This window comes from Magnolia sinica, chromosome 13, assembly GCF_029962835.1.
Source record: "Magnolia sinica isolate HGM2019 chromosome 13, MsV1, whole genome shotgun sequence".
NCBI classification, from domain to species: domain Eukaryota; kingdom Viridiplantae; phylum Streptophyta; class Magnoliopsida; order Magnoliales; family Magnoliaceae; genus Magnolia; species Magnolia sinica.
In genome coordinates this window covers 42187713-42201122 of record NC_080585.1, presented here as the reverse complement: position 1 = coordinate 42201122, position 13410 = coordinate 42187713, and the positions used below count along the sequence as shown (strand labels likewise).

General features: G+C 39.6%; 1 protein-coding gene across 1 annotated transcript; it reads left to right on the top strand.

Moving 5' to 3' along the window:
• The first annotated feature begins 469 nt into the window (after positions 1 to 469).
• Positions 470 to 11473, top strand: LOC131223665 (phenylacetaldehyde reductase-like). The gene is made up of 6 exons (XM_058219119.1): positions 470 to 647; positions 4953 to 5125; positions 5225 to 5410; positions 8866 to 9028; positions 10017 to 10203; positions 11180 to 11473. The coding sequence occupies exons 1-6, from the start codon at positions 533 to 535 to the stop codon at positions 11322 to 11324; spliced, it is 969 nt and encodes a 322-aa protein (XP_058075102.1). The 5' UTR covers positions 470 to 532; the 3' UTR covers positions 11325 to 11473.
• Positions 11474 to 13410: the final 1937 nt, after the last annotated feature.

The following is a 13410-nucleotide window of genomic DNA, read 5'->3' as shown; positions in this document are numbered from 1 at the left end:
CATTTTTTGAGATGATTTTAGAGCATTAGAAAAAAAAAAATTGAATTATATCTAAAGTTCAAATGTACCACTAGAAGATAATGATTTTCACAGTTAAAAATTTTGTAGAGCCCACCATAATGTTTATTTTCCATCCAATCTTATGTGACTCGCAAAAGGGTTTCAATGGTAGACGTTCAATCTCCCATTGTTTTTGGTAGTGTGGTAAAATTGATTTTTAGATGTCTTATTATTTTTTGGCTCAGTTCTTAAGACGAGCTCGCCAAATTGATGGAAGGTTTGGATTTAACACATACCTCATGCTTTGACCCACCGAGCTTGCTGACGTCAATACAGCAGCTATATAGCTGGTGTAGGGTACAACAGCCAATCTGCTTCCCTTATGTGCATCAACCAACGCTCTCTAACAGAGCATCAAAAACACCGCTTATCTTATATAAGGAGGTCGAGGGATTGCTTATAAGATACAAGGAGAGAGAGAGAGAAAGAGAGAGAGAGAGAGAGAGAGAGAGAGAGAGAGAGAGAGAGAGAGATGGCAGAGAGAGGGAGAGTGTGCGTGACGGGAGCTAGCGGCTACATCGGTTCATGGGTAGTGCGTCTCCTCCTCAATCGAGGATATACAGTCCATGCCACGGTTCAAGATCTCCGTACTCTCTCTCTCTCTCTCTCTCTCTTCCTATATTGCGGCTGGCAAACACCATCATCTGTGGGTACCATGGGCCTACCTGCAGAGATGATATGATGATCAGAATCGTTCATCATCATCATCAGCTCTCTCTCTCTCTCTCTCTCTCTCTCTCTCTCTCTCTCTCCCCTTTCTTTTCCTATATTGCGGCTGGCAAACACCATCACCTGTGTGATGTAGAGCGGGTCGCGGACAATTACATAGCCAAGATGGATCAGAAAAGGTCCGGTCGACGACAGAAGTGATCCAGACCATCGAACCTTAAATCGGGCGTATCTTGCAATCCGGAATGAGTTATCTGACGTAAAATATATGATTTTGGGGTAGAATGAGCTACTTTATCCAACCAACCCTGCTATGCTGGGTTGCGCAATCCGGATTTGCAAAATACCTCTGGATCGATGGTCATTTTCCTGTTTTAATTTCGTTTTTACTATAAATAGTAAGTTTTAGTTTGATTATAACTCTTCATCCGTCGGGCTTTAGGAGTTGCGCCCAACATGAAAAGAGCGTAGAATAATTAGGAGAACGGTTTGGTGAAGCTAAATAGGACACTTACTATTTTTGCCGAAAACCTTGCGCACTATTAGACATCACGACCGTCTATAAATAGTAAGTTTACTATTTATAGTAAGTCGCGGATTCTAAGAGTTTGAGTTGTAGTTTAATTCTAATTTCTTTCCCATTGCTTGGTAGCCCTATTTAAAGGGTTGTCAACTTGTTTTTAATCATCAATTAATCAATTTCAAATTTATTAGAATTTATTTCTATTTTCTGCTTTCTTTTCCTTGTGGATTCGAGAAGTCTCTGTGAGGAGTCCAGAAAAGCTCCGTGGATTCGGAGTAGTTATCCTCATCACGTTCATCCCTGCGTCACTGTGGGTCCCATAGGCCCACCTGCAGAGATGATATGATGATCAAAATCGTACATCATCATCATCAGCTCTCTCTATCTCTCTATCTCTCTCTCCTGTTCTTTTTATTTTTTATGTTGGCATTTTGCAAATCACAATCATACTATGTGGGTACCACGGGCCCAAGTGCATAGATGGTACGATGATTGGAACCGTCCATCATCTTCTCTCTCTTTTTTTCGTATGTTGCGATCGCGATCACCATCATGTGCAGTCTCATGCCCCACCTGCAGAGATGGTACAATGATCTGGATCGTACATCTTCTGCATGACACTAAAGGAGCTATGATCTGTCTTGGTTTTGAAGGATGATCCTGGCCATTCATTTCTCTGTTTGATTGTGAGCCACGGAAGCAGGTAAGTGCAGTGATGATCGGAGTTATCCTTAAGATTAGGTTTCTTATTATCGTGGGCGTTTTATGATGCTCTTATATAGAACATGGACGGTTCCGATCATCGGATCATCTCTGCATGGTGGCCAGTTAGACGCCAAATGCATGTTTTAGCCACGTAGACATAAAGGAATTTTGTATCACCCCACTGACTCTTTTCTCACTCTCTCTAATACACATCGGGACGTATTGCAGTATGATAAGTAGGGAATTCAGTCTTTGAATCCGGATCATCTTTCAACTATCCAAATCGTTCATATGATAACTCTCACTCTGTATGGCGGAAGTCAACAAATAAAAGAACTCTATTAGATGATTTCAATCCTTTGATAATTGGTTCTCTTTCTCGATCACTAAGGGTCACCAAAATCTTCAATCGAAAGTGTTTTTATTTTTTTAAAATTTAAATTGTGGCATCCCATATCTGAGCCTATCCCTATATCAAATATGTCTAATGGCTAGAATTAGGACATATCTGATTGCAATAGGTTAACGTAAATATTCCAACCTTAACTTTTAAATAGGATAGGTTGGACTATTTCAATATATGTGTTTTTTCTCTTTTTTTTTTTTTAAAAAAAAAAAATAATAATAAATAAATAAAAATCTTTCTTTCTTTCTTTTACCAAGGCTCCTTGTGTAAATGGTTTGGCTTATAGAAAATGTTCCAGACTGAACTCCTAGTTTCTAGATGTATTTTAGGAAGAAGTCATATCCATTACAAACCTTCAATCTATGGAGCTCAATATAGGCATGACTTAGTGGGATTTGATTTGATGTTAAGAATTTATCTGATATAAGGTCCTCCTACTAAGCATGTATGCAAGTTGTTTGGTCGAGTACCTACTTGCACTGGCCTAATCTTGATAGTTATGTAATGTTTAATTAAATCCCTATATGTCTAGCCTCATTTCTGACAGTTATCTACTATCCAATCAAATTCTTGCAGAGGGTGATTTTGTTGAGCTTAGTAGCTGTAGGTTAAAGCTTGCTGCTTGTTGTATGAATCAATATAGGTCCCACTTTGATGGTTTAATGGGAAATATATAATTAAGGCAAAGTATCCAATCATTAGAATGAATATTCTTTCATCAGGCCTTACTTTTGAATTGCATGTCTCCCGAGAATTCTTTTTATCACATCATCCTAGCCATGTGATCACTTTTGTAAGAAAAAAAATGGTCGAATAATTGTTTTGGACCTTTCATCACGCCAATCATAATCTTGATTACATGTGCCTATGAAGTAACTCTTTAGAGTCGACTCTATTTTTTAAAAAATTGATTTGTAGAAATCAAAAATAAAAATCACTTTTTTTTTCCTCAAAGACAATGATTTATAGATGCTATGTTTTAGTTAAAAAGAGCTTACTTTTAAATTGTTTGATATAAAATATGCTTATATATATATATATATATAGTTTCTGCCATTCGTGATGTCTGTGAGTAATTAGGGTAAACAACAAAAAATGATACAGATCCGAAACTCAAGAGAACCACATGAGGAAAAATTGAGAAATGAAATGCCTACGGTTGAAACCTTCCTGGTATACACCTTGATTTTTATGTGCCATCCAAACAGTTTATAAGGTCATTAAATATGAGGCTAATTGAAAACACAAAATACCGATCATGATACAACTTTTGTGGTTATATGAATATTTCAATGGTGGCAATTCAACCCCAATTATTTCCTCTTGTGTGGCTCACTTTAATCTTGTATGGGACTCTTTTTTTTATTATCACATATCTTAAAATGAACTAAAAAAACAGATGAATGGGCTGGATTTCTCACAAACATTATCTTAGCCCCACCTAACTTCCTTGTCTATGAACTTGTTGCCAAATCCGTTCAACACCAGGTCAATGGTTCCAGTACCATACTTCGTTAAGTGCACGTGGGGTGCGGTGTGTGTGCGTGTGAAAAAGAAACAGAAAGAAAAAAAAAAAAACATTTATGATAGTTGATTTTATAGTTTATAAACTAAAAAATAAAAATGACTAGACTTTGCCGAGTTGGGTGAACTCGGCTATATTTCACCAGCACTCGAGAAAAACTCGATCTTGTCATAGCTGGCTAAGAACTCGACAAAACTCCATTGACTACAAAACTCTACCTAGTTGGCAGAACATGGCACCGTGTAGCCCGTTGTGGCCGCGTGTGCCCCTCGCATGGCCTGGTGTGGCCATGCATGGCCACGTGTGCCTTTTTTCCTCGCATGCCCGAAATTATTTTGGATTCCCGGATCCACCGAAGCGCGCCCAACCTGATTTATGTGACGTAATTCCATGCCGTCCATCTGTTTTGAAAGCTTTTTCTAATTCAAGATTCTAAAAATGAAGTAGATCCAAATCTTAGATGGACCACACCATAAGAAACATCGGTTATTGAATATCCAATCTTTAAAACTTTTTGTTGGCCACCGGAATGTTTATTTTCCAACCAACCTGTTGATAAGATCACAAAGACATAGATGAACGGATCACAAAAATATCAGATGGATTCAAAACTCTTGTGGCCTACAAGAAATTTTTAACGGTCAATCACTATTTTCCCATTGTCTGGTCCACCTGAGATTTTGTTCTGCTTTATTTTTGGAATAATATCATAGTACGAGCCATCAAAATGGATGGATGGCGTGGATTTAAGAAAAATAAATCAAGGTGTGCCCCCCCAGTCAGCGATACACCCACCTTGTCAGGCCAAGTCTAGCCGTCACCCTGACCGTGGGGCCCACATCAATGCATGTGTTGCATATCTACACCGTCTATCTGTTTTCCCAGATAATTTTATAGTATGGTTCCAAAAACAAAGTATATCCAAATCTAATGTGAACTACACCACAGGAGAGTGATTATTGAGAGTGTGTGCGCATCTGCGATGGCAATGCTCGCCCTATCTTATAATGATGAAAATGGTTATGGTTAGCCATACCTGATTATTTTATTTTTATTTTTATTAGATAATGAGAAAGAGACGAAGCATCTGCGGGCCTTGGAAGGTGCAGATTCGCGACTCCATCTGTTTCAAATGGACCTCCTTGATTACGACTCCGTTCTATCTGCGATCGAAGGAACCGTCGGTGTCTTACACCTGGCATCTCCCCTCACCATTGGTCGTGTCGAAGATCCCGAGGTCCCTTACCCACTTCTTAATCAACGGCCATCATTATTCCACGTCTATTTTTAAAATATTAATCTCATTTTTTATTTTTTTTAATATGTAATATTACAGAAAGAGCTTATCCATCCAGCCGTTCAAGGGACGGTGAATGTTCTGGAAGCTGCCAAATCGTGCGGTGTACATCGAGTCGTGGTGACGTCATCCGTCAACTCGATCACGCCCAGCCCTAAATGGCCCACTGACATGATCAAGGATGAGAGTTGCTGGACGGACGAGGAGTACTGTAGGCAGAACGGGGTGAGTCCTTGTTTTTGAATCTCACCACATCACCATGTGCGCTCGTTAGTTCTATCGCCTTACTTTTGCTAACCTACGCATGTCAGGAATTTCACAGCTGGCATGCTGTAATCGAAATCAAACCGTTAGAGCAGTACGTAGGTACTGGCAGGGCTGAAAGTTGGGCGGGTTCAACCCGAACAAACCGTGGCCGACCCGACAACAGGTTGGGCTCGGGCGTGATATATCGGTCGATTTCAAGCTTGGGCAATACAAACACCAACTCGATAAAACTTGGATTGAACTCGAGTTGAGGTCTCGGGTTGCTCGACCCAACTAATAAGTTACTTAAAAATTATAGTTGAGTGTGGATCATTTGTGTTAAAGGCACACTAACGATGTTACGTCTCATTTGTCCACGTCATTTTCAAGGACTCAAGCTAACAGAATATGCTAGATTTCTCTCTCCCAAATAGATTGGATGCTATGCTACATGACTTTTAAAGGAGTAGTTATCCTATATTTTAGCTTCCTTTTTTAATGAAAATGATGAAGTTCTTTATGATGAATAATCATATATATAATTAATAAAATCATAGATACAAAAAATAAGTCCTATATTAATATATAATAAACTAATGTAATAATAAAAATTTTAACAAGTATACACTCGACCAACCCGACCGAGCCCGCTTGGGTTGAGCTTGGGTTGAGAATTCCCAACTCGAGGTGAGTTTGGGTTGGGTTGGGTTAGGGTTGAGGTATAGGAACCTTGGGTTGGGTTAGGGTTGAGCACCAACTTGACCTAATCCAACCTGAACCGCCGGACTTTCAGCCCTAACTACTAGTAGATGGATTTCGTTTTGTTTTGTGGATAATTAGTGGATATTTAATGGACGGTTAGAATGAAAGATTTTCAACAATCTGATTTAAACAATGCAAAAAACAAAATCCCATTTAGACAAGACCCTTCAATTGGGAAACAGATTGGCTACTCCCCAGTCCCTGCCACCAGGCCGGTGGCTAGTGGGTGGTGCTCCGTGGGCTCCAACATGATGCATATGTTTCATCCATTCCGTTCATCCATTTTTCCGGAAAATGAGAGGGATATATATCTCAGGTTGACTACATCACAGGAAAATAATAGTGATTGGATTTTCACCGTTAAAATCCTCCTAAGCCCCAATGTACTGTTTATTTGACATCCAATTTGTTGATTAGGACACACAGACCCAGATGAAGGGAAAAAACAAAGATCAGCTTGATCCAAAGCTTTTATGGCCCCCAAAACTTTTTTAATGGTCGAAGTTCACTCAACACTGTTTCCTGTAATGTGGTCCACTCGAGAATGGGATTTACTTCATTTTTGGTCTTATACCATAAAATGACCTAGAAAAATAGATGGACAGCATGGATGAAACACATACATCATGGCGGTGTCTACACAGCACCGACCATCAGCCATTGCCTGTTGGCGGGGGAGTAGCCAATCCGTTTCCGTTCAATTGATATAAAATTGGAAGGCTCAGTTTGAGTTAGTATTTGCCACGTCAACGATCTCATGCTCTGCACATGTACAGCCCGTTTCAGCAATTGGGTCCCATGATCATGGTGGGGCACACCTTTTGAACGGGTTGGATGCCATACTCATACACATTGTTTCTACCACTTTAATATGGGGTTCCTGAATAGTTGTCAATTGTTTCTATGGTGTGGCCCACCTGATTATTGGATCCGATTTATTGGACTGGAGATCCTCGGCCGATATCTGAACACATGCCAATATGGTAGAGTTGTGACGATATCTAAGCCATCCATCAGTTGTAGATGCCCAAGCCCAAAAATCAGGCTGGCCCATTCATCGAGTGGTGAACGCAATACAGAACAACTGTATATCAGACCCAGCTAATACGGATCCGGTATTATGGTTTTCAAAGGGTATCCGGACCCATGGGAACCCAACCGACTAGACCCACTTTTGGCGGGCCTGGTTACATGTTTTTGACTTGTTATTCGGGTCTCACCTTTTGCACCCAGCTGTAATCAGATGATCTAGTCTCATTTTAGGTGGACCATGTGATGGACCCAGTTAAAGTTGGGTCTAGTCATGTCCAGGATTAGGGGTGTACATTGAGTTGAACCGAGTCGAGCTGGCCTCAGCTTGACTTGCCTCGGCCACTAGCTGACCACAGCTCGAACTCGGCTTGCCTCGGTCCTCGAGCTTGACTGGCCAGCTTGTCTCGGTTTGGTCAGCAGTTCGGGCCAGTTCGAGCCAAGATCAAGCCAAGTTTGTCATTGCAGCATTTTTACAAACACCTGGACTGCACCTTCAAAATCTCATTGTATTTGAGACAGCAGTAATGGTTTTACAAGTATTTTATCAAACACCTTCTAAGCAATATAAAAATCAAGAAAAAAAGGGTGTTGGTGTCATATACATACCTTCCTTGCCACCCGTCATACTTCTTTGAGTCATTTCATCAAATACTTGGTGAGCAACAACAATATCAAAGTAACCGAGTCACTGAACTGGTTCGATCCGAGTTTAATTTGAGCTGGGTTTGATTTGAGTCGAGTCGAGCTGGGGCCAGCTCGAACTCATTTTCGAGCTAAAAAAAAAAAAAATCAGATCAACTCGGGAACTCCGCTTCAAACCGAGTTGAATCGAGTTTTTTCGAGTCGAGTCGAGTGAGCTAACCGAGCTAGCTCAGTTCGTGTACACCTCGGTTAGTGTTTGATGGTATGCTTATTAATTAATATATATCCATGATTTTAGCAACCTATGTAAGAGAACCAATTTACATACCACGTGTTAAATTTACACGTGTATGCAATCTAGTCCATCCATTGGATTGGCGCAACCATGAAAGGACTTTCTTCCTGAACCCAACTAAAAACACACATCCAAAGATCTAATGGGTAGCTAAGCTCAATCGGATCCGGTTATAGGTATACAAGAACTACACACAGACCGAGCAAGGCCCGAACTCTGAGTGATGGGTTCCATAGGATGCGACCTGAACATGTGCCGTTGACAGTCCAATCTGATAAGGCATTATTGAAATATTCAATACCATGATTTTCAGACTTGGACGAGTCCAATACAATTTGTCCAAGTCGACTCAGGTCAATTTCACTCTTGTTCGAAAAGCTCAAATTGGTAGTGTTGTGAATCAATCTGTTTATCTCAGGCCCCATATTCCATGAATTAGGTTGTCGGCCAAACTCCTCTTGTGGGCCCACATTGCCTCACATGAGCCACTCACCTCACACAAGTCACTCACCTCATACTGGCCGCTCACCCTGATTGTGCCCCTACATTCCAAATGCCCCCTCACTCAAGCCCAATATGAAAATGCTCATGCATTATGAGGTCATCTAAATCACGGAGTCTTTTAACATGTCTAATAAGGATATTGGGATCCTTGATTTTTATTCATTTATTTATTTATGATTAATTTTTTGTTATTGTCTAGATATGGTATCCTCTTTCAAAGACTTTGGCGGAAAAAGCTGCATGGGAATTCTCCAAGGAGAAAGGACTAGATGTGGTTGTGATCAATCCTGGGACAGTCATGGGTCCCATCCTTCCTCCTGCTATCAATGCTAGCATGGGCATGCTAATTCGCCTTGTTCAAGGTACTGTAATTTTCTTGCACTACTCCAGAATACTAATTCAAACAATGCAATAGAATGCTTTCTTACTGATACATTTCACTCTTCACAATATAATAATCTCCCTTCTCTCAATACTCACTCCATGTGCGATCGATCGACTGAGATGATTGATAGGCCTTGTTAGTTGCGATTATTATTATTATTTTTTAAATATATATATTTTTAAATTTTTTTATTTTTAAAAAACAACTTCAATGGCATATGCATGTGAATATGTTTATGCAGCACATGAATGTGGCTGTGAGGATGATCACATTGCCTATTAATCAGATGGATGAAATGAAGGCGAATATGACTTGGGGCTTTAGAGTTTAGGGTTACACTAAGGAATGCAAATGACGGTTGACTAAAAAGATAATTGAAAGATATATTTGGTTTGATTTGGTTGTAATGAGACGATTTGCTTTGTTGAATTTCTTTGCTATTAATGGCCTTAACCCGCCCATCCGAGTACTTCACATGTCCTAATGGTTGCTATAACCATTTCAGCACCACTTAACCTTCTCTACTTCTAAACTTGCCATCTCATGAATGTATCGTTAAAATGTTCTCTCTGGCCCCTCTATGGAAAGGATTGATGCATTGACATTTGTGACCTTGGCCGTGCATCCGAGGGTGTACATTGGCTGTGCACAAAATTATATGATATGTGTCTGTGTTGGACTTCTATATTTGCCCAAAAAATTTTGAACATAAGGTAAATAGGAAAAACGTGAACACCAAAATCCCTTTTCTTGCATTTTCCTCCAAATTCAATTATTTGGCTTTGATTCATAGATTCTCTCAAATCATTTGTTTTGATTTCACAAAATTGGTATTGGTCTAGTAATTTGAGTTTTTAAGCTTCTTACGGTATTGAAATGAAGAAACAAGTGAAAAAAAAAAAAAAAAACTAGAGAGAACTTCATTGAAAAATGAGGCTTGATACAGAGTATTGGGATTGTGATAGGAAGCAATGAACCATACGAGAACTACTACATGGGATCAGTTCATGTCAAAGATGTTGCATTAGCTCATATTCTAGCATACGAGGTTCCATCGGCATCAGGGAGGCATCTTTGTGTTGAAGGAATATGCCATTTCAGCGATTTTGCAGCGAAAGTTGCTGAACTTTATCCAGAATACAATATTCCAAGGTAAAAAAAACCCATCCCCTCTTTACTTGGTCTTGCTCATTGATGTGTTATATATGAAACCTTATAACGATGAATTTGAACCGTCATTTGTGATCAATCAAAATTCCATCCTTGAGATCAGAAGACTAACCAACAAGTTTTAATTTTCAACTTCCAGCGATCAGTAATCCAGGCCATTCATCCAACGTGCTGCACTGTTTATGAATAGAAAACTTGTCCAGTGAGCAATCACAACAGCCTGATTTGTGCATGACTCCGCTCGCTTGTCGGCCAATTATCAGATTGCTGGGTTTGTCTCATGGGCGAGTCATTTTCAGTGCTGTCATGCATGGGTGGGTCCCATCAGATGAACAGTCCAGATGCTGAATTTCTGGCCCCATCAATAGCACTAGCTATTCAAGAGAAGATTTGCATGTTTCCTTGGAGAAACACTGTTTTTGAATCATGAAATGGCTGTAACTCTGCCTATTCACAGTCAGGGTTATAGCCAATTTAGGGCATCTCAAAGAATTTCAGGTACTGGAAATGTTCCAAAAATTTCATCAGTCAGATCATATCATATAGCAGCTGATTAGAGGATTTATTGCTCATTTATGCATAGCCCCAGTTGGATGGCTATGATCATCCTTCATTTGATCATAAAAGGGCCTAGCATATGAATGGTCAAGATCCCATTTCTACCTAGCATAGTTAGAAATATAGATTGTTTTGAAGTGTTGGAGTCTTCAAAAATAATGTGGGCATTGAAACCACACATGCTAAAATAAATAATAGAACTTGGATTCTTTTTCACACATTTTCTTCTCCAATGCGATCTTTTGTTTTCGTATACACATTTTCTTTTCTACCAATCAAAACAAACCATCTTTACTGGTTTAAATAAATCTACGGAATGTAACTAATAATTTAAGTAAGCCCACCTAAGTTTGTCTCAATCTAAGAAGGGTAACTGATTTTTTACGTGTGTGTTTTCCAGCTTCCCAAAGGACACTCAACCTGGCTTATTGAGGGCTAAGAATCCAGCCAAAAAGCTAATTGACTTGGGCGTCAACTTCATCCCCATGGAGGAAATCATCAAGGATGCAGTAAAAGACTTAAAGAGCAAAGGCTACATTCCCTGAATGATATCTGTGTGTGAAGAGAATTCCCTCGAGCCAGAGCACCTGAACATTGTCTATTATGCTGGGTTTTATTATAAATATGAAATAAACAATGCTTTTTTATGTGATGCATTTTAGTTTACTTATTATAAATAGTTATTATCATTTGCGATTTATTAGGTGGTCATTTTTTTTTCTTCCATATGATGATTTAAAATGGGAGTTATGCATGATCTTAAAATTAAGTAGCCATGCATTGACTGGCTTTCGTGTTGTTTCGGTTGCATTTTAAAGGCAACATCTAGATGAATGGTCTGCTCCCCCACCCAGGATGCAGATTGCCTGACTAACTTAGCATGCTATGGTGTATTAGTAGACTCTGTGGAGCTCATCGTAATGTATGTTCTTATCCATACTGTCCATCTATTTCTCCATATCATTTTAGGGGATGAGCCCAAAATTGAAGCATATCCAAATCTCAGGTGGACCACACCACATGAAACCTTGAGAATTGATTGCTTACCCATGAAAATTTCTTAGGGGACACAGAAGTTTTGGATCAAGCTGATATTTGTGTTTGCCTCTCATCCATGTTGGTGTTGGTGTGACCTTATGAACAGGTTGATGACAAATAAACATCATTGTGGTGGCTAAGAGGGTTTCAACAGTGGACATCATTATCCCTACTGTTTCATGTGGTGTGGTCCACATGTATCTTGGATATGCTTTAATTCTGGGCTCATGCCATAGTGGCCCCACAAAGTTTACTCAGCATGCTACAGTGAAGCCGATTGCCTACTGAGTAATTCGGTAAGCTTATTTGCTAAGTAAACTCTGTGGGACCACTCTCATTCATGCATTTTATTCACTTTGTCAATCCATTTTACCAGATAATTTTAGGTCCTGAGTCAAAAAATAAAGCATATCCAAAGCTCAAGTGGACCACACCACAGGAAATAGTATGAATTAATCATCTACAGTTGAAAAATTGTTTGGGAACACAAGTTTTAGATCAAGTTGATGTTTGTGTTTTCCCTTTATCCATGCCTGTGTGATCTTATGAACAGGTTGGATGACAAAGAAACATGTTATCCCTTCATCGGTGTCTGTGTGATCTTATGAACATGTTGGATGAAAAAGAAACATCGCTATGAGTCTTATAAAAGTTTCAACCACGGAAATCAATATTACTTCCACTATTTCCTGAGGTATGGTCCATTTGAGCTTTGGATATATTTTAATTTTGAGCTCAACTCCTAAAATGATATGGAAAAAATGGAGTGGGCCCAACAGGGTTTACTCAGTACAATAAGAGCCTACTGAGTAACTCAGTATGCAATTCGATTTCATGCTGGTCCCTGGCTAGGAATAGCCAGGGTCTCGGAGGGGCCTCTGTGATGTAAAGGTATATTTTCTTGTAGTGGTCTGCCTATTTTACCATATCATTTTAGTGCAAAAATGAGGTAGATCTAAGGCTCCTGTGGACCACATCACAGGAAGCTGCAGTGATAATGACACCCACAGTTGAAACCTTCCTAGGGCCCACCATCATTGTTAATTAATTGCCATCCAACCTGTTCATGATAAGGAACTGGATGAAGGGAAAACCCAAATATCAATCACAAATATTAGCTTGATCCAAAACTTCTGTGACACTCAAAAAGTTTTCAGCAGTAGGTGCTTAATCCCAACTGGTCTGCTTGAGCCTTGGATCTGCCTCTTTTTTGGAGTTGTACTCTAAAAATGACACGGTAACATGACTTATACGTTTAGGTAGCGAGTTTGGATCCTCCGTTTACCACAAATAGAAAATTTTAATTTGTTTGGTGCAATGTGATTGGGCCACATCATCACATACTACATTTAATGCCAGCAATGCTAACAACATTAGTGATGCTCTGGGCCAATTACCATACACGAATACAAAAAAATCCATGTTTGTGACATGCAAAGTATTCAGATGCGTTGGTGGCCTCTTACGACCTCTATCCATTCCTACCGGGTGGGGGAAGCAAAGCATTAGGTATGACCCTTACCATGGGCTAGCTTGATGTATATATTTTCTATCCAACATAACTGTAAGACCCGTGTCCTAATCCGTACCATT

Bases quoted from the DNA above. Each gene is read 5' to 3' on its own strand.
- LOC131223665 (XM_058219119.1), top strand. From the start codon at position 533: ATGGCAGAGAGAGGGAGAGTGTGCGTGACGGGAGCTAGCGGCTACATC. The intron at 648-4,952 runs GTACTCTCTCTC...TATTTTTATTAG, and splicing joins TGCCACGGTTCAAGATCTCC to ATAATGAGAAAGAGACGAAG. The intron at 5,126-5,224 runs GTCCCTTACCCA...GTAATATTACAG, and splicing joins GTCGTGTCGAAGATCCCGAG to AAAGAGCTTATCCATCCAGC.